The sequence below is a fragment of the Myodes glareolus genome, chromosome 9 (genome assembly GCF_982192425.1).
Source record: "Myodes glareolus chromosome 9, mMyoGla1.1, whole genome shotgun sequence".
NCBI lineage: Eukaryota > Metazoa > Chordata > Mammalia > Rodentia > Cricetidae > Myodes > Myodes glareolus.
The window spans coordinates 77,400,379-77,421,589 of record NC_142034.1 but is presented as its reverse complement, the minus strand read 5'-3'; the positions used below and the strand labels follow the sequence as shown (position 1 = coordinate 77,421,589).

At 42.5% G+C, this 21,211-nt stretch overlaps 1 protein-coding gene across 4 annotated transcripts in view; it reads right to left on the bottom strand.

Annotated features, from left to right (window-relative positions):
- Sgcd (sarcoglycan delta) overlaps positions 1–21,211 on the bottom strand; it is a 544,863-nt gene that overhangs the window by 207,703 nt on the left and 315,949 nt on the right. For all 4 annotated transcript variants that reach the window (XM_087910697.1, XM_087910695.1, XM_048435922.3 and 1 more), the window contains one exon: positions 6,460–6,561. In XM_087910697.1, the coding sequence (XP_087766823.1) occupies positions 6,460–6,561 (102 nt within the window). The remainder of the gene's footprint in view (positions 1–6,459; positions 6,562–21,211) is intronic.

The following is a 21,211-nucleotide window of genomic DNA, read 5'->3' as shown; positions in this document are numbered from 1 at the left end:
CTCTATGTGAATGCTCTTGGAGCAGACTTGGAGATGGACTGAGGCTTGAAGCTTTCTAACTGGGTACATGGAACCTACTAAGTATCTTACACCTGGTAACAAGGGCATCAGAGAGGTGGTAGAACAGGCTTCTGGGCCCCCATTACTTTGGGTTTGGGTTTCCAAGGGAAAACTGCTTAATGAAGTCTATGACTTTCAATAAGCCATAGCAAACCACCGATCATTTCCAAAAGACAAAGAATCCGAGACACGAAGGAGCTTGTTCAAAGGTTCACTGCTCATCAATAGGACATTATGAAGAGAACGTGACTGTCCAACTTTGAATCAGTAGCGTACCCCAAACACTAATTTGCCACCATTAACTTCCCTTCCTATCCAAGAGGTTTTAAGTAAATTCTGAACTTCTTCTTCTATGGGGAAAAAAAAATCTTAATTCACAGTCACGCTTTGGCTTTGAGTTCCCTTGCGTTCTATTAGCTCTGCCTATTCCTGCTTCCTATTCTACTTTAGACTCCTTCCAACCTTGTCCCATTTTATAATCAATAGCTAATAATTTTTTCCTTTTTGTGAGGCAGCTTCAAACCTTTGTCAAATACCTCACACCCAGGTGAAAAAGGAATGTTTATGGTATGAGATTAGCTTTAAAAAAATGACTCTCAGTGATCCAGGGTCTTCAAAACAATGAGACCAAAATGATGGATGGGGCAACCTGAATGGCAGCGACCCTCAAGTCATACAATAGACAGTCCCAGACTTCAAATTTGTGCCTACTTCCTCTACCACAATCGTGGCTAATGCAAATGTAACTGGTACCTGAGCCAAGTCCTCCATAGTCCTTGTAATTTGGTTTAAGATCAAACCACAACTTCTCTTGCTAAAGGAAGAATAAAAGTCTTACCAGTCCTTTTAATTCTACAGCCATCAGCCTTGGAATATTTTCATCTGTTTCTCAGGAAAACCAACCCGCCAGTGTCAGTGTTTATCTATTCATAATTTGTTGCCTGCTTAAAACAAAGGCAAGCAGCTGGTTTGCAGTATTGGCCACAATAAATCACAACATGTTAGCAGATACACGGGGGAATGGTGCCTGGTTTCGCTGTACAGATGGGCTTATAGATGACCCGTCCACGAGTCATACTACCCTGATTTATGTGTGAGCAAGGAAAGACAAAGATGTCTCATGCCCCACTCTGACTTAGCACAAATCATTTTTATTTACCCGGGCAATGTTTCATGGTCCAGTTAACTTCTTAATTAAAGACAGCAAGATGCTCATGTTCCATGCAAGTGGCATGGAAAATACTGTTCTGCGTGCAATATGTTCAGTCGGGAGTCAAAGCTGTTTGGCTTATTCAGGAGACAACACCGTAGCCTCCGTTTGATTTCTGCATAGCTCACTACAACCAAATGATCAGTGTTCCTGTCTGTCATCTCACGTTAGTTCTGATATTTTCCCCCTCAAATAAAACATTCAGAATCCAAAATTATCTCCCCGACCTGAACTTGGTGTGTGTCGTCATTAGAAGGATAAACACAGAAAAGGAGGCACATTCTTGAGACAGAGTGAAAATTGTTAGAGGCAGAGTCACAGCCTCAGCCTCCAGCGGAAGTTCCAAGAGTGCTACCTCCTGCCAGAGTGCATGCAGACAATCTCAAAATGAAAAAGGAGAAAGATGGAGGCACCAGAGGTTTTGATGGCATTTTGGACACACAGTTCCAGCAGGTAAAACAGAATGGCTCTAGAATGAAATCAAACACAGAACAGCCAAACAGAACAGAGTGTCCAAACAACCCCACTCTCACACACCCAACTGCTCTCTATTTCAGGAACCAAGAATCATGATGGGGAGAGAACAAGCCCTTTAATAAATAGTACCAAGAAAACTGGACATACACATTCACATGTGGAGGTATAGAGTAGAAGGAAGGCAAGCAGTAGGAGATGGAATCTCAATCGTATATGATACTCAAAAATCACTTTAGTAAAAAAGACTAAAACTTAAATATAAGACCAAAGCTGATAAAAAGGCTAACAGAAAAAAGATGAGGTTGACCTTGCCTTTGAGTTTTGTTATGTTTTGTAAGAACCAAGAACAAAGAACTCAAAAGCAACTATAAACAAATACACAGAATTCCATCAAATACACACAAATGATTCTGTATGGCAAAAGCATTTTCTCACAAAAGTGAGAAACCAATCTCTCAATCTGCAAAACTTGCAGCATCTAACAAAAAAAAGGAAATCTAAGCACATACTAATAGATGAGTGGATGAAGAAAATGTGCACATGTGTATATGATAGAATATATTACAACTGAGGCCTAAAAGTGAAAGTTTTTCAGTTGTAACAATGTGGAGGAAACCAAACTGTGTGAAATTGCAGAAAAAAAAGAAAAGGCAACAGAAGGGGTAGTTGTCATTATAGGTAGGTGGTGGGGTAGGTGAAATGCAGACACATTGGGTCCTGAACTTTGGTTATCATATAAGTTGAGTATTGGATGAATGTATAACATAGAAGTTCTGAAGTTAATAGTGTGTTTTATTCACTTGAATTTATCTTAGAAAACCTGCATTGCAAAACAAGAGGACTGTGATAATATCTTGTTTGTAATGGTCACTTCTCAATACAACCCAGGACATTCATAAGACTGTGTGCCTCTATATACAGAATTGTATTTGTCAGTTGTATAATCAGTAAAAGCTAAGGGGTGTGTGGTCACAAGAACTGAATGACTACAGAGAACTTAGGCATAGGAGAGAAAAATAAGAAGCAAGCCATAAAGAGTGAGTAATGAATGTGACTAAGTTTTAAAGCCCAGTACTTTTTTAAAAAATAAATATTCCCTCTTATTTTTTTTAAAGGGAAAACTAAAACCTAGTTTATTGACTCCTAAATGAGTTGTATACACTTGAAATTCTGTAAACCAAGAGCTGAGGGCACGGGACATCAAGGGCACATCATACCAGTGACTGAAATGACTGAGGATGGACCACCATGACTGACAGAGACCAGCAGACTAGAGACACAGTGAGCAGGAGAAAGTGCTATCCAGATCTACCCTCGGAAACATCAGCCCACTTAGCTAGATTCTCTGTTCTACGTGAGGGTCAGATTTCTTCTCTTGGTTAAAATCAAATGAACAAATGTGGGTATTTCAGAAAAGTGTGAAATTGTCATCCTTGCCTCTCTGAAAAGAAAAATAGCAGCGGTGCCAAGTGATGTCTGTGGGAGAATGAGGTTCATAGTGGGCAGGGCTTCCCATCAGCCAGCGTGTGGAACGTGGGTCCCGTAAAATGCACTCGTCACAACAAAAACTTACTAAAGAGAGACTGTCCCATCAGTGGATGGATCTGATATCACTAGGCCCGATTTTCTGCATCATTCATCATTTGGGGGTTCATTTTCCCAGCACCTTGACTTGTCTAAAGGGCTCAGTGTTGTGTTCCAGCCAGTTATCTCTATCGAGTAGGAAATCACCAGGTGTGACCCAGCTAATCCAGATGGAAAAACTGAAGGCCAGCTCAGCAGTATCACCGTGGGGACTTGTAGTCACGGAGTTCAGGTGTGTTTGAGCTGCTGGTAGTAAGGCAAGTCCTAGCTACTTCACTAGACATTACTGCCCCAACCATTCAGGGAGGTGACTCATGGAATTCAACTCTCAGGGACTTTGAATGTTGAGCTTAAATACATCTCGGTAATTCAGAAATTAACCTTTGCTGATATCCCTCACAGCTGTAAATGTATCTTCTTAGGTGATGGCCACCACACCCAACCATTCGGAGTGCTTTTTCCAGGACTCCAGCCTTCGCTTGTGAAATCAGGTACGGTATCGAGGGATGGTTTATCTCACTTCTCAGATCAGTGAAACAGAAAACCAAACTGAAGACAACTATCTCTTCATTACTCCACCCCACAGAGAAATGTCTCTCGATGTCAGTCAACTGGTCATGAGTGTCTTCAGATGGGGAAGAGCACAAGAAGTTGTCTGGGAAACACAGCAGGGGTGATGTGTGGTGGAATGGTGCTGTAGGTGATATGAAGGAGGAGACTGGAAAATTGCTGAGTAATATTGTTAGAACAGGAGGTTGAGACATCACTGAGGGCTGGGACTCAGTGGTACCCAACCATCATCCTTTCCTTTCTATCTTAACAGCAGAACTATAGTTGTTTTTCAGATGTCTTAATCTATACCTACACAGAGGAGGGTCTATAGACTAGCCTAAAGGTTTGATAATCTTTCCTTTACTGTCAACCCACTTGTTTTCCCTTGTAACATTCCAAAGAGATACAAGTTCCACCTCACAGCAAACAATTCCCCATTTCCTTTGGTGACTTTCAATGTTCCCCAAGAGGGAAAGGTAAAAGTCTACACCACTGAGCAAGTCTTGTATCTCTTTCCAGCAAACCAAGGCAGCCTAATTGCAGGTAAAAGATAGAACTTTCATAAGTTAGGAATTAAATAGATGGTTTTAAGAGGCACTGGTAAAGACATTTTATACTGAAAAGCTTTCTCTCTCTCTCTCTCTCTCTCTCTCTCTCTCTCTCTCTCTCTCTCTTTCAATGAATATCACATATGACTCCAGGTCTCTGAAGGTCAGAAAAATGCAAAGTAATGACAGAGACAAGGAAAGAGATCAATGGTTTCTTAGAAGCAGGGGGACATGATAGTTTGGTGGTTCAGGGGACTTAAAAGGGGACAGAGAGAGACTTTTACGGGTGGTAGATAGGTTCATTATTTCTGTAGTGGTGAGATTTTTTGATGGGCACTTGTGTGTGTAACACACACACACATTTTCTTAAAACAATTTTAAAAAGATTTTTGGCAGTCCTTGCTGGGGGACTTTGGGCTGTACTCCAGATGTGATAGGAACAGAGTGTTTCTGCAAGTAGAGGGACTTAGCATCACAAATTAGATTCAGTCTCAACAGTCCTGGACCTCATATGGTCCTCATATAAAATAAGCAGTTACACTAAGCTGCTAGATTTCATTCATTATGTCTGATGCATATTATGCAAATGATGGTTTGAGAAACTTTCTAGTCAGTTTTGGCTCTCATGTGGACAACGAAGCAAAGTGAAGAAGTTGATAAAAGTTTTCCACCAATGAGCTCCATTTCTTCACATAATTAGTAAATCAAAGTCTATGTAACAAAGTGGCGGGCATTAGCTTTCTTATTATTGTCATCAAATATCTGACAAGGAGTGACACAGGGGTGGCCGGAGAGGTTATCTAGGCTCACACTTTTGACAGTGCAGTCTATGTGTGTGCGGTGGGTACGGCAGTTGCTGGTAACTGTGGGGGAACAAGTATGAGGTGGCTTGTTCACATGTCTAATTACCATGGAGCGCAGAGGATCAGGAATATAAACCTGAAGGCCCTCCCTCGGTGACACACTTCCTCCACTAAACCTCCACTGCCTGACTATTTTACAACCTACCAGGAAAGCACTGGTAACTGGAGACTGACCAGGTGACACGGGAGCCTGTGGGGGGACAGTTCACATTCAGACCATAGCCCCAACCAACCAACAATGAACATCATTCACCACCAAGCTTGATAACCTGGACTCATGAAGGGATGGCAGGTAGGAGTCATGTATTTTACTACAAGAAGAAAAAATGAAAGTCGTATGCAAGCGACTAGTTAACAATAAAGCTTTAGAATTAGATTTTCAGAATTGAAATCTTTTTTTTCTATTTTTTTGAAAGTTATTCTGGACATTTTATTTATCAATGTCTTAATTCACTAACCTATAAAATGGGGTAGCAAAAGGTTTTATCACAATGAACATCATTTGAATTTAATAAAAACATCTATTATGCATGTAAGGACCACCTGTACCTCAACAGGACTTGGCATTCTGTCATTAAATACAATTTTAGGTCACAGTTGCTAATAATGAACTGAGGGTTGACAGCAGGTCGACAACATACAAATTGTAAGTGAGTTGGGTGGTGGTGGCACACGCCTTTAATCCCAGCACTCGGGAGGCAGAGGCAGACAGATCTCTGTGAGTTCGAGGCCAGCCTGGTCTACAAGAGCTAGTTCCAGGACAGGCTCCAAAGCTACAGAGAAACCCTGTCTCAAAAAACAAAAGAAACAACAACAACAAAAACAAAAAATTGTAAGTGAAAACCAATGTTCTTGACAATTAAAAATAATAGTAATATTGCCCTGTGCCAGTTTAGTACTGGGGTTTTCCTGTGTTTTTTATCTCTTAGTTCATTGCATCATCTAGAATCCCACTCACAGTGGCTACTACCATCTTTGCCACAAAAGTAAGGGACTTAGTGGAACAGCCTTGTTTACAGCACCACAGCTACTTCGTGCCTAAGTCTTAAGTCAAAAGCCAGTTTAACTGCCATCCCCATGCGCCATCTCAGCGAGGAGCAAGGTAGACTTCCCCAGATTCAGATTTCAGAGCATCAGTTGCTTTCTTTTCTCATCAGAAACTTACTGGTCGGGACTGGATTTCTTTGGCGTAGAGAGGTTGTAAGAATTCTGAGTCTCCTTCTAGCTTCAGACCCTTTTCTGTGATTCTTAAGTTCCCCATTCCATCCTGAAATAGACACACAGACACAACAGGGAAAATATGATGAGCTCACAGTTTAAAATACCCCAGGCTATCAACAATTGAAACAGTTATTGCCTTCTTCCTTCCTTCCTTCCTTCTTCTTTTTATAATTCTCAGCAGTGAGATGAGGGGAATCCAAACGAACATAAAATACCAGGAGGCATTGTTCAATACAACTATGCATATTATTCTTCTTGCTCACTTTTACCAAGCAAATTCTATTCTGAGAGTGCCCCTTAGCCACGGACTTACACTGAAAGAGGAGGCCCTTATCCCCAAGCTACACAGAGCAGAGGAGGCAAGAGTGGGGAAAAGGATGATTCTCTAAGTGAAAATGAAATACCCTAGTTCCCAAATCCCTTGCAGAAATTTCATACTAACAGCTTGGGGTCAAATTGTGTCTGCATATGATTTGTTAGGATCCTCAGACATTTGAGAACTCTAATTAGTGATTAGCACTTTAAAGAGTACGTTCTGTGTTAATGCTGAAAACATATTCAAAGGTAGAAAACTTCGACATTATCTACCCACTTACCCCCACCTTCAACATGTATCAATTTGTATCAATTTGCTATCTATCATGCCCGCCTCCATTTTCCCACACCCTTCCTCAAAAATAATCCAAATACCATTTAAACGATTGCAATGCCTCTTGACAATCATACCTTAATATCAAACATAAAATATCAAACCCTAATAATCATTCTTGTGTTAATAACAAATACCCATATTAATGCCCACACTTCACTGGTAATATGTTTTACTCTCTAATAATTTGCTTATTTGAATGATATTTTCTACCATTATTGGCTGACAGAAAATGCTAGGTAGCTTCCTATAGCCTCCAGGCAGCATTTCTGTAAAGAATCGCTTACCTATATTTTCCCAGACATTGAGGCTTCTGTATTCACCCATTCTCATCCGTCTCATATCCCCCTCCTCCTTTTTGTATTTCTCTTTATTTTGATAAAATACAATGTCTGTTCTCTTCCTGTGCTTCATCACCTCATATAGGTTTCTCTGACTGCTGTATTTTCTGTAAATTGTCAGTTACATTAGGAGCCATGACCAGTCTCGGACCGAATTTTCTAGGACTGTATCCAGAGCAAATTCTAGGAAACGGGGTGTATTTGTTTTCTATTGTTTTAATGAACCACGCCATAAACTCGTTAATATTAAACAACACAAATTTTGTGTCTAATATTACTTAATGTTTGAATTCTCCCTAAGGGCCCATGGGACTAAATTCCAGGTGCTAGAAGGGCTGGTTCCTTTTGACATCGTTGAATGAGAACCTTTTCTGTTGTCTAGCTTCTATAGGCTTCTCCCAGTTCTGGGTTCATGACCTCTTTCCACTGTCAAAGATCATAGCGGCCAGTTGAAAAACCACTAAGCACTCTGACCATAGAGCAAAATTCTGTGATTTCCTTGGTCTTCTGACTTCCCTAGGCTCATGTTAATACTGTCAACTGGACAGGATCTAGAATTATCTAGGCGACAAGCTGCTCGGGATACTCCTGAGATATTACATACAGTATGGCAGCCTCCTGGAAACTCTGTGTGGAGGTTATCTGAATTAGGTTAATTGAGGTTGGAAGATCCACCTTAACTGTGAGTGGCAGGGTTCCACGGGCTTATATTCTGGACTACAGAAGAGGGAGAAAGCAAGTTGCATACCAGCATTCAGTGCTTCATGCTTCTTGAACACAGATACAATGTTACAAGCTGCTTCAACCTCCTGCTGCCAAGACTCTCCCCCCCCCCCCATGAACTAGCCCTTTCAGCTGTGAGCGGAAGTAAACTCCTCATTCCTTGAGCTATTTCTGTTTTGTCTTTCAGTTGTAGCAATGAGACAAGCAACCAATACAGCTAATTTAGGGCGACCTTGCCCTTCTGCCTTCTGTGATCACCTGCTCACACGATTCTATCTGCAACTTAAGCTTCGCCATAGAGTGTGGCTCTCTTTGGGATGGGGGAATTTTCTGTTTGCTACCTGGACTGTTTTTCTACCAAGAGGTGCATAGCATTCTTGCTATGATGCTATCAGCAACTGCTGATCTCTGTTAGAAGGAGCCACCATTTTACTGGAAGTTAAAACAGACAATACCCTGGTCCCATTAATTCCTATTGAGAAAATTTCCATTTCCTTCATTATTTACCTGCCTTAAGTTACATGTTGCAGGGAAATGTAAACTCCTTTATTCACTGGTATTCAGAAGACTGAGTGGAGGTAGGGAGATCAGGAGTTTCAAGGTCATCTTCAGCTGTACATTGAGTTCCAGGCCAACCAGAGCTACATGAAACTCTCTCGGTCTCTCCCAATTATTTTGCTAGTTTGATTTAGTGAATGTGCATACAGAGCATCTTCAGAACCCCCAATCCACCCCAACCCAACATTATGACTAATAAAAACAACTGAAATTTTGCCAGCCCTGAAAAATCCTAGAGGCATCGTCTCCTGGCAAAGTACAAATGCTGGGGCGTCAGGCCCTGGAACACTAGTGTGTTGTCATGACACCTACCCACAATGATAGTCAACCTCAGTGTCTCCGTGTCCTCTCTAGTCCTTTCATTCCATGCCGTTTTTAAAGTCTTGTTTCGCAGACTTGTAAACTATGTGTGCGCTTTGGCTTTATTGCTCTCTGTTTCCTAGTAACTCTTGAAAACTGAAATCTCAGCAAGCTCCTGTCAGTTCTGGGTGGGCCTCTCACACTGCTGCTGCCTCCTTGCTTTAAAGACATCACATAGTCTCCCCACCCTATTTCACAGAGACATGAGAGCTCAGACTCCCACAACAGCTTTCTATTACAGACATAGCCATCAGGTATGTGTCTCAAACATTCCGCTCTGCTATTTCTGGGATGGAACTAAATGACAAAATCGGCAGCGGGTACTTTTCCCCACCCCTTTTTATAAGCACGTGCCAGCCTATAGGTGAGAAGAGATCTTGGAGAGCCACATCGCTGATTTACTGTCCACGTTCCTGTTATTCTTAGTTCTGGCATTTAGAGACACAGCTCTGCCAATATGGCCCCAGATGAGGCATTCAAATCCTGTCAGAGAGGCCACAGAGGCTGGTGGACATGTATGCGTCTTGGCAGTAGCAGGAATAACTTGCAATAAAGGGAAAAGAAGAAATCAGAGGAGAGCAGAGATAGAGAAATAAGTAAAGCCCAAAAAAGACAAACCTGTTCCAACAATAGACTAAGCCCTGATAGTGGTAGTTTAGCTTTTGCCTCCATCTCTCTCATGGCCACAAACACACCACAACCTTGCCAACTTCCCAGTTCACAGAAGTTCCTCATAGGCTCCTATGCCCTATGCTTTACTTTTCGAGTCTTCTTTCTGCTCTCTGTGCCTTTTAAAAAATACTTGGTGGTGTTAAGTTGATTAAATAATGTGAGGTGGTTGGCTTCTGATTGCATAAACACGGCAGAGCCCAGGGTAACTAAATGCCTGCCTACCTTTAGAGTGTCTCCTTCAGAGCCTGTGCCAGAGACGCATCAGCAATATCTTGCACCAAATTCATCTGAAATGATTATTGCATCTTTAAGTACAATAAGCAGGTGAAGGTAGGACTAAGATAGCATTTGCAAGAAAGACCCGAAGCCTAGCTTTCCTCCTAATAAACTGTAAAGAGATATTTATTGCCAAATATATAAAATATGTGTTTTAAACAAGCTGCTGATGTCTCCCCTGTTTGAATGGTAAAATTTCAGTTTCCTTAAGTATCAGGAGAGGCAAAGAGCTCTCACTGGAGCGAATCCCTCACTCAAGGGTTGCAGAGAACCCTCAATGTTAAGGGACCACAGATATGAGTGTGACCCCAATTCTCTCTTAGTTGAAACCAATACAGGGCAGGGTCTGCTGTTTGGTCAGATATCAAGATATCTGGAATGTTCCAGGAGAAGTGGATCTGGATGCTGGCCTTGAGGCCTGGGGGCTGTGGAGGGGTACGATGTGGTTTGAAGGAAGAGCGCTGCCTTGCTCCCGTGTGCTTCCTGCTGCATCAGCATCAGCCAGGGTTTAAAGCTGTCAGCACATTTGAGTCTTGAAGTGAAGCCAAGTGCTATTTTAGTAAGCACTCACGTGGCAATCTCTTCCTGAAGCAGTTTTAATGGTAGGCAGGAATTAGATTTGGACCAAGCAGGAAATGATATTAGGCAATACAAAGACTGCACGAGAACGTGGACTTGATGGGCGCGTAGGCTTTGGGCTATTTTCCTCGCCGCTAGACATTTGGTTTCTAAAATCTTGCCTGGGAAGAAGTACCCATTCAACAAATGCGTTGAAGTGAAAGAATTTATTCATTCTCAATAGAGATATTCTGTAGCTGAACAGTGATGTTACTTTCCATGGGTTTAGCTGAAAGAGATCATAAGTTGGAAATACCACTGGTAGAAAATGCATTTGTTTTGTGGCATACACTGAGTATCACAGCTTAGCACCTGCTCGCCCTTTGATTACAAGACTGACAGAGCTGTTGCCCACTGCTCTACCTAGCACCCCTCAGTACCCAGACAAAGAGGAGCCCATATGAGGTCTGATTTCTACAGAATGTGATCAGCGTCACACACTTTAAAAGCCAACATATTTGTCAGCCGAACGATGTGCAGTAATCTTGTGCAGTTACCTTTGGAAATGCAGTGGCTGGGTGGGGGTGGGGTTACAAAGCTGCTAACGTTGGGTCTGCTCCCTTACCAGCTTCCAAACTGTTAGAATACGCTTTCTCAACCGGGATGGGCAGGCCCAGCATGCAATACTACTTAATGACAAGTTTAAAGAAAGAAAAAGAAATCTTAGGTTTTCTTTCTAGAAGACATAAATGTTTTTATATACATAGGATACAAGCCCATCTTGAGGAGAGGAAGCCAATAATGAAAGAACTGTTAGGGAATTAGAACTTGTAAATACAACATCCTTTGGGAATTTCATTCATGTATGTATTGTATTTGATCACAGTCACCTCTCTCACGCTTCCCGAATACCTTCCAGCTCCTCCCCATACCCTCCAACTCCTCCCAGATACCCTCAACCCACTTAACAAATTCATGTCCACCCTACCTCCATTCCTTTATTCTTTCCTTTCTTTTTAATAACTCACCCCATATAATTCCAGGTGCTCACATATACACGGATGTTAAACTATCACTGAAATCTAGTCCACCTGCCGGGGTCCATAGCCCAAATAAAAAACGGACTCTTCCTTCCCTGCCTGGTAGTCATCGCTTGCAACAGCTCTTCAGCTAAGGGGTGGGTGCTTCTGTACCCCTCCCCATCCATGCAACAATGTTGGTTGGCTTGGTCTCGTGTAGGCCATTTGTAGGCAAGCACAGCTGCTGTGAGTTCAGTATGGGAAGTCCTATCATGTCCAGACCACACCTAGACATCCCAAACTCTGACTCTCGCAATCTCTCTGCCTTCTCTCCATGATGCTCCTTCGGCCCATGTGTTAGGGTGTTAGAATTTCCCAGCTGTGTTTTCCCCTATAGAGGGCCACTTTTAGCATCGATGTATTGAACAGTCTTGGTAGTTTTTCAGATTTTGAAACGTAATAAAACAGCAGCAGCAGTTTTTAAAAATATAAATCTTTTCATTGATTCCTTGGGAATTTTACATAATGTACCCCCATTCCATTCATCTCCCAGTCCTTCCAGGTAGAGCCTTCACCCTAGTAGCCTCCCCATAAAAAAAAAAAAGTCATGGAGATCCTGCAACTACTGTTCTATAGGACGGGTCCCTTCACACACACCCCAGCAGGCCATCCATCTCTCCTGCGTTTGTGTGGTGCTGGGCCAGCTCTCAGCTCTTTAATTGTGGCAGCTGGGGTGTGGGGTAGCTCTCCTAGGGCCATGGAAGGAAGGTTGGGGCAAGCTCGTCCTTGCCTACGCAATTGGGGTCAATTCCCACAGGGGGATGTGATGGGGCACTCTCTTGCTGAGGTGGCTGGCCAGTAGTGGGACCACGGATACAGACATAGCCCTCAGATGCAGTTTGGGCAGGGACACCCATGACCATGGTTCACTAAGACTGGTATGGCACTGGTGACAGTTTGGCCCTCAGATGCCAACATGACCTCAGGTGGTGGATAAGACCACATATATCCATACAGCCTTTAATGGTAACCTGGGTCATGGATATCAACACAGACCCCATCTGTGGTAGGGCCATGGACCCAGACATGGCCATTGGCTGAAGCTAAGGCCCAGACATCTCATGGCTCCAGGGGGCAGCACGGGCCTCCCATAGCAGCCTATTTCTTACTGCAATCAATAACATCTTCAGTTCTGCTGCTTTCCAGTGCACAGCCTATTCGGCTCCCCCTTTCTAAGTTTCTCCTGTTCATTTTAGGCGGAGACTGCTTTTTTGTTCCTGGCTGCCTAGTCCCAAGTAATACACAAAAACTCTACTAATTACAGCACTGTTTGACCAATGTCTCAGCCATATCACTATCTAGCTTTTACATCATAAGTTAACCCATTTCTATTACTTTATATTTTACCATGAGGCTTGCGGTTTGTTGCCTCTTGCTTCTTAGACACTCACATGGCATCTGCCTCCTTCAACAGCTACATAGTGTCCCCCTGTCTCTACCTACTCTATCTCTTCCAGTCTGGCTATATTATGCCCTGACACAGGCCAAAGCAACTTTATTCATCAACCAATAAAAACTACACATATGCAGAAGGACATACATCAGTTCATTGTAGTATCTTCTACCTGCCCAGGATGTTTGGCATGGACGAGTCCTATGGTTGTGGCTGGCTTCAGCCCACCACTGGTGATAAGATGGAACTTCTTAACCACAAGACAACACTATTCATCTTGTTTTTTTGTTTGTTTTGTTTGTATTCTTCTCTCATCTAATACAACCTGACCACAGTTTTCCTTCCCTGCACTCCTCCCAGTCCCTTCCCCAAGCCTTCACCTGCCAGCCTCCACATCCCCCTCTTCCCCAGCCTCTTCATCTTTTCCATTTTTGAGTGTTTGCCCTCCTACCCTTGTGCTCCCCTCTCACATGCTTTGGTTTCCCTGAGGTCGTCTTCTCCAGAGCTGCTGTCCCAAAGCCAGAGATGCTCACCTCTCTTAGCTCTCAGAGCCCCTGTGCCTTGCTTCTTGTCTCAGGGCTTCTTATCCTCTATCTATATCCTCGTAAGTCTTCTTTCTCTCCTGTCTCCTCCAATAGTCAGCCATGCAGATCGATTTTTCCCCCACCAGACATCAAACTGGTTAGGCGAAAGCATTTGTGTATCATTTCCTGTTCTAACTGAGTCCAGTTTACCATTCATATTTCCCCAAATACGTAACTGCAAGAAAATCAGGGATGTGTGTCACACAAAAGGATGCCCAGGAATTGCTCATTAATTTGAATATTGAAACACTAACAATAAAAGCTACTCTTTCCCTAAGCATTGTGCAAAGCCTGTTACCTACATTATATTCATTAATCCTTTTTATCACTCGGGGTGTGGATGGTGGTTCATACCGTTAGCTTCATTTCACAAATGAACAAACTGAGGTTCCGATATTAATTCCATCTCCCAAACAAAACTGCTCAATGTCATATCTTACAGTGGCCTGTTAATCTCCAGCTGTGTGCACACTGCCAGGTGAATTGGCACAAAAGCATACAGATGGGATCACCCCTTCCAGAAGTTCCAAAAGCCAAAACACACACACACACACACACACACACACACACACACACACACGAGTAGCATGAATGACGGCAAGGACACACACACGAGTAGCATGAATGACGGCAAGGATATGGAGATACACAATCTCTAATGTGGTACCAGTAAAGCGTTATGGGCACTTTGAGAAAGATTGGTTTTTACACGTAGATATAATATGGCCCAGGAATTACAGTGTAAAGTACCTGCTAAGATAGTTCAAACTGATACTCAACCAGTAACTTACAAATGTTCACTGAAGCCTCATTGGGAGAAGAACAAGCAGAAACCACCAAAAATGTCTATCAACTGACAAGGAGAAAAAGAAAATATTCCCCATCCCTGCAATGCAATGCTAGCTAACAGTAAGGAGGAATGAAACACTGGCCTATTCCAAAATATGAATACACCTCAAAAACATTATGTCAAGTAAAAGAAGCTCGACATAAAATTCCACGTACAGTATGGCTTCATTTATATGTAATGTCATGAGAAGCAAATCTAGAGAGACACAGAGCAGATTAGTGTTGCCCAAGGCTTAGTGTGGGACTGGGAACCGACAGCAGAAGGGTTCAAGGGATTATACTGAGGCGATGGAAATGCTCTGAAATGGGATTGTGGAGACAGCTTCAAAATGGCCAACTGACTGAAAATCACTGACTTGCACACTCCATGTAGATGAATCTTAGAGAATGCAAATATAACCTTAACAAGGTCCTTTTCGAAAGAGTGGCAGCCTGGAAATAATGCTCCCAGAGACATTGGCTCAGCAGTCTGTGCCTTGGGATCCTCCCAATCACTTCTGAATACCTGTTCTGAGACGTGCACTAGGTAGAGAGAGCGGGCATGTTCAAGAGGAGGCTAGTGACAGATGCTTGGGTTTGCCTGCCCTTTGTGTGACAGTATTAAAAGAATAGACTGGCAGTTTTCTGTGGCGATCACAGACCAACATTCAGGAAGGATTTCTCAGGGAAGGCAAGATGGAGTTTTCACATAGGATACATTTGGGGATCAAGACAAACTGCACAAGCAGCGAATGACCTTTACTGGGGAGTAGAAACGGGGATGCCAGCAGTGATGGGTAATGAACACAACACAGAAGGAGACGGCCAACATGACGCTCTGGGGCTCCGTCACAGCTTTGGGTTCTATCAGCCATATGCTAGGTCATTGTAACTTCATGTAGACTTTCTTTCTTTGGTCACTCAGGCTGATTATGGACTTTCTACTTTCTACACTTGCTACCTCCTATTTAACATAAAGCTTCCGTATTAGAACTCTGGGTGGGTGGGGGGGGGGGGAGGGAGGAAGGGAGGGAAAGAGATTTTGACAGAAAGACAGTAAATAATACTGCAAGTTTCGGCACTTCAATGGATCAGGACTGTGACTGCTCACTCATAAGGTTGCTTAACGTGAATTAGAAAGCGAAGGTTACTGTGCCTGAAGCACCCCATGTTTTCTAGCTGCCAGCAGAAATGGATGGATAGGTGTTCTTTTCTCTACCGTTCTGAAGTGACTTAAGTGAAGGGGAGTGACTAACAAAGCTCACAGGAAACAGGTGAGTTTAAGTCTCTTTACTGACAAATTAAATAAGACCTACTTATCCTTAAGGGCTTCCCCAAAGGCATGCATTTCTATTTCTGTGAGAAGGTGCTTCTTGATCCCCACGGTCCTTCAGAAACTCCTCGTCTTTGCTTTCCTCAGTAACTGTAGCAGGATACACTGAGTGCTTGGGCATACCGACCATGAGTACACGCTCGAGAATCAGGCAGCACTAACCAGAGCGTTGACTCAAACCTTAGTCCTCAGCAACACTTAGGAAATGAGGGTGATTACTATTTCTAAATTGAGGATCCATATGCATGCATCATTCAAAAGAAGCCAGGTTATAACTTCAGAGACAGACGCTGAAAACCTCAGTGGTCTCAAATAATGAAGATTTATTTATTTCTCACCTAAGACATGCCCATGGGTTTATCAGGACAGTCACTCAGTAGCACAGGAGGAAGGAATGAATGCCCACCATTTGCCACACTTTGCTGCTCTCTAGTGTCCTGGATCTGGAGGTTGACATTTCCACACTCACTTATAGTTGATTGTGGTGGTGAATTATGAGCAATGCAGTCAACTAGGAGAAGGTGCTTAAGAGCTCCAGCATGCCTAGCTCCTCTCTCTCTCTCTCTCTCTCTCTCTCTCTCTCTCTCCTACCAGTTTGCACAGTCAGGGACAATATTTGAGCAGTGTTTTGACCGCAAACCTCTCCCATACTCCCTGACTCAGGAGTACTTTTCTCTATTATGGCAGTGGAGACATCTTAGTCACAAGGAACCATATTCCAGCTCCTAAATGAACCAAAATGGGACTGAAGGGTAAGCAAGCTACAATCCCACATAATCAGTCCAATGCTATCCTTATTGGTCTTTGAGAAAGCAGCCAGGCCAGCATGAAGCTTGTGTACACTTCTACACATTAAAGATTGTTCTTAAACTGGGGTCGTTGGCTCTGACCTGTAATCCCAGCACATGTAGTGCAGAAGAATCATGAGTTAGGTGCTTAAGGAGAGCCTGGCCTAAAGCCCGAGATCCTATCTCAAAATGACAATAGTGACAACAACCCAAAAGCTCAGAAGAGGCTGTTCTTCAAGACTGTTTGTGAGGTAGGATGGTAGACAGATGGGCAGCTCTCTTGCAGAAGACTTTAACTTAGTCCCAGCTCCCACATTGGGAGTTGTCTGTAACTTCAGTTTCAAGTGATCCAACACCCATCTTTGACTTCAACAGGTAATGTGGTCAAGTGCCTAAGTCCCCCCCCACACACACAATAATTAAAAGTAAAAATAAAATCACTTAAAGCAGAATGTTTGTGGGGGAATTCAAGTACATAGACCTCACAGAATCATAGGGAAAAATATTATGTGTTGGCTTTTAGTCTTGACTAGCTAGCTATTCATGTCGTGACTAGTTATTCATGTCTTGACTAGCTATTTATGTCAATTCAGACAAACCTAGACCCCTTGAATCATCTTCCCAAACTATAGTGTGGACTTGGATGGTATTAAAATGAAGTCTTTCCCACTTAAACGGGGTGGAACTCCATTTAGGATGATGTACAAGAATAAGATTGCCATCTAAACTCTCACAAGTTACAGCTGTTGCTAGGAGCTGGTGCCTGCCTTCTAGGGGGATACAATGAGGATTTGGGTGGTTTGGACCTTTGTAAAAGAAGTCCATAGGGAGAAGAAAAAAGAACCAACACAAAAGTTCCTTTACATCGCTCCACATGTATAGCAGATGCAGAAAGGATTTAGCCATAAAAACCACCGGCGGCCCATCGTCCTGCAGCCGGAACTTGTAAGCAACCTTTAAAGAGACATTGGAGGAGAATTTATCGATTGTTTGAAGGGGAGAAAATGAGAGATGGATAATAAAGTGCAAGTTGCTACATCCCCTGTCCTGGGTGAAAAATGGGAGCCCCTGATTCTTGAGCCATTGTTGATAAAGGAGCAGACTCATTTATCTTAAAGAGACACAGAAAAGAAAATAAGTGAAATATGATTAGGCCTCTGCCAAGGGTTTGGATTAAATCCCTACCGTGGCAGTCCCTGCTGCTAGGTGAATGCTTCCCACTAGTAAAGCCCGATTAAGATGCTGGCACGAGCGCTGCTAAAAAGGCATGCTGTGAAAATCCCTTCCAAAATAGATTCCACCCCCAGGGCATATGCCCCAAGGGACCTGCTTGTTCTGTCTTCCCTCTGTTTTCGTTAGGAAAAGTTGTCAGTTGTACAAGGCAGTGTCTTTCATGAGGCTTCAAGCTCTAGCTTCAAAGGGCCCGGTGCCTTTTTGATACTTGCAAGGAAGGTTTCCAGGGAGGAGTTCAGAAATACGAAAGCTTCTGCCTGCGCTGGAGCAGGCTACCAATTAACTTGGTCTCCTCGTCAAGCGTTGGTGTCCAAATTGGTCTTCCAATGATGGCGTTAGAAGTACTCCTAGTCTCTCAGCTGAGCCACCAATTTCCATGATTGTGTTTGAAGAAATGGCTGTCCAATGGTGACAATGACTGCTGTGTCCCTGCTTTTGCTCCTAAGCCCTGATGATCTTCACATTTCACACACGAGCTCCTGACAGGGTGGGGTTGTTAGATATGGCCTAGGGTATCACTGAACCCTTGTAGAATCCAGTGTTGTCTTCTCAGCAGACAAACACATGATATGACTTCTTTGTTCCTATGTAACCAGCATCAGACAACCAAAGGTAGGAAATATTACAAAATAAAATGAGGCAGAGGAGTGTAAGCATTGCATGGGTGTGCTCAGGGAAAGGGTATGATTCAGATGAGAGATCTAGAAGGCTTGTTTTTGGTTTTATTGTTTTGCTTTTGCTCTGTTTTGTTTTTGGAAAAACCCAGTTGAAAAGAGAAAGCCAGTTTTGTGATTTTGTTCAACTTAAATAACTGTTTTGGACTGCGCTCTCTGCTTCTTTTTTTTTCTAAATAAATTCATAAAACCAATAGGCCAGACAGGTTTCAGAATTAGAGTGCTCCAGTTTGAAGTCCAGATATCGACAATTAAGAGCTGTACACTGTTCCTGACCTTTCCTGTGTCTATCAGATGGCTATCACAACCTCTTTCCTTGAGGACTGTGCAGGTCATCTGCTTAGCAGGCTACCTGGAGCAGTGCAAATGTCCCTATCTGATGCGGGAGAATTGTCTGTATTCTGTCAATCATATTTTAATAAAACGCTGATTGGCCAGGCAGGCAGTATAGGCGGGAAAAGCAGACAGGAAGTAGAGGTGATGCAATGAGAACAGGAGAATTCTGGGAAGCAGGGAGGTTCCTCTGGCAGTTCTGCCCAGACCACCGGAGAGGAAAGATGTAAGCTGCCCAGCTGAAAAAGGTACTGAGCTGTGTGGCTAACATAGATAATGATAATGGGTTAATATAAGTTACAAGGGCTAATAAGAAGCCTGACCTAATGGGCCAATCAGTTTATAACCTAATGCAGACTCTGTGAGATTTTCTTTGGGACTTGCCAGCTGTGGGGTACTGGGCAGGACGAAAACCCCAACAAGCTGGCCCCCTCATGTTACACCTATCAATCTTTGTACTGAATCATTCATCACCCAGCTCCTCCATCTACATCCTTCTTGATTCTTTTCACTTGCGTCTCTGATTTCTTTCGACCACACACCACTTGGTACGTGTTTCAATGTGTGCTAAGGTTTGCAGAAGAGGAGGAAAGGAAGGCTGCTGATGAGCTGCCACTGTCAAGAGGATGAAAAGGGAAGGTGATAAGGGATAAGCTCAAGGAGTGTGCTAGAAAATTTGTGTTTGATGGTTCGCAGGATTATTTCCCAGGCCATTTAAAAGCCAGCAACCCAGGAGTAGAGGACAGCAGGAAAAGTGCCTGAAGGTTCACCAAAGGCTGCTTTGTTCCCTGGGCCTCACAGCCCATTAGTGATTTCACTTGAAAATAAACTATCAAGTAGTAAGGGACTAGAACCAATTAGTGGGATCTAATTTGCTCTTTAGCCCCTTTAATTGCTATGGTGCACATTTCCCACACCCACAACCTATTCCTTCATATGGAAAATGGAAACCCTTAAAGATTTGAGCGGTTTTGGGGACCCAGACTTAGGATAATTCTCTGACCAAGAAAGACAGCCAGCTAGGCAACATTGAATGTTAAAATCTACATCCCACTGAGAACCAGTTTTTAGGCTGTATTTACAGATATAGAGTAATTTAAGTGAACATGCAGTTACAGCTCCAGACATTTGGGCAGATTTTATTCTGAGTTAGAAGGAGAAGTATGTTCAAAAAAGTCACTGTGATTACAGTTAATGAAATTTCATTCTTTCATATTATTGTTGCTGTATGAATAGGTTTAATTGTTCTCACTACAAAAAACTATGTGTAGCAATACAGATGCTGATTAACTTGATTTAGCCATTCTACAGTGAATCAATATGGCAAATACTGAAGCATCATACTCTAAACTTATACACATAGATATATTATATACATATATATATAATTTGTCATTAAAATGCATAAATTTATCAAAAGCCATGTTGAATAGATATGAGTTTTTTTTTCCCCAGTGAGATTATCATGTTAGACTGAGCAAATGTGATTGTTCTCCCTAGTGGGGGCCTCACTCAATCAGTGGATCTCCTGAAGAGAATGTAAAGGCAGTCCCTTCTGTAACAGATATTAGATTGGAGCATGGCCTTCTTCTGGATGCCAGGTCTTTGGATTTGTCCTGGAGTTGCACCATGGCCCCTTTGAGATGTCAGAGTGACAACTGCAGACTCCAATACTAGTCATTCTCCTTAATCACATAAGTCAGTTCTCCAAAATAAATATATTTATTCATGGACTCACAGATACTATCTATCTGTCTGTCTATCATCTATCTATCTATCTATCTATCTATCTATCTATCTATCTATCTATCATCTATCTATTTATCAATCTATCATCTATCTATCTATCTATCCATCTATCTATCTATCTATCTATCTATCTATCTATCTATCTATCTATCATCTATCTATTTATCAATCTATCATCTATCTATCTATCTATCATCTATCTATTTATCAATCTATCATCTATCTATCTATCATCTATCTATCTATTTATCAATCTATCATCTATCTATCTATCTATCTATCATCAATCTACCTACCTGTCACCATCCATTATTCTATGCTATTCTATTCTATGCTGTTCTGTTCTGTTCCTCTGGGGAATTTTTAACAAAACTCTAGAGAGCCTGATCCCCACAAGTAGTTTCTAGAAAGAGAACCATGTAACTTTGAGCTAAGGCTTTCAAAAAGGATTTGCGCATGTTAGACAATCTCATCATCTACCGCACACCCTTGAAGTTGTGCAACCAATGCCATTCTTGCGGGACCGATAGTCATTATTGTTGTATCCTGTACATCACTGCCTTTC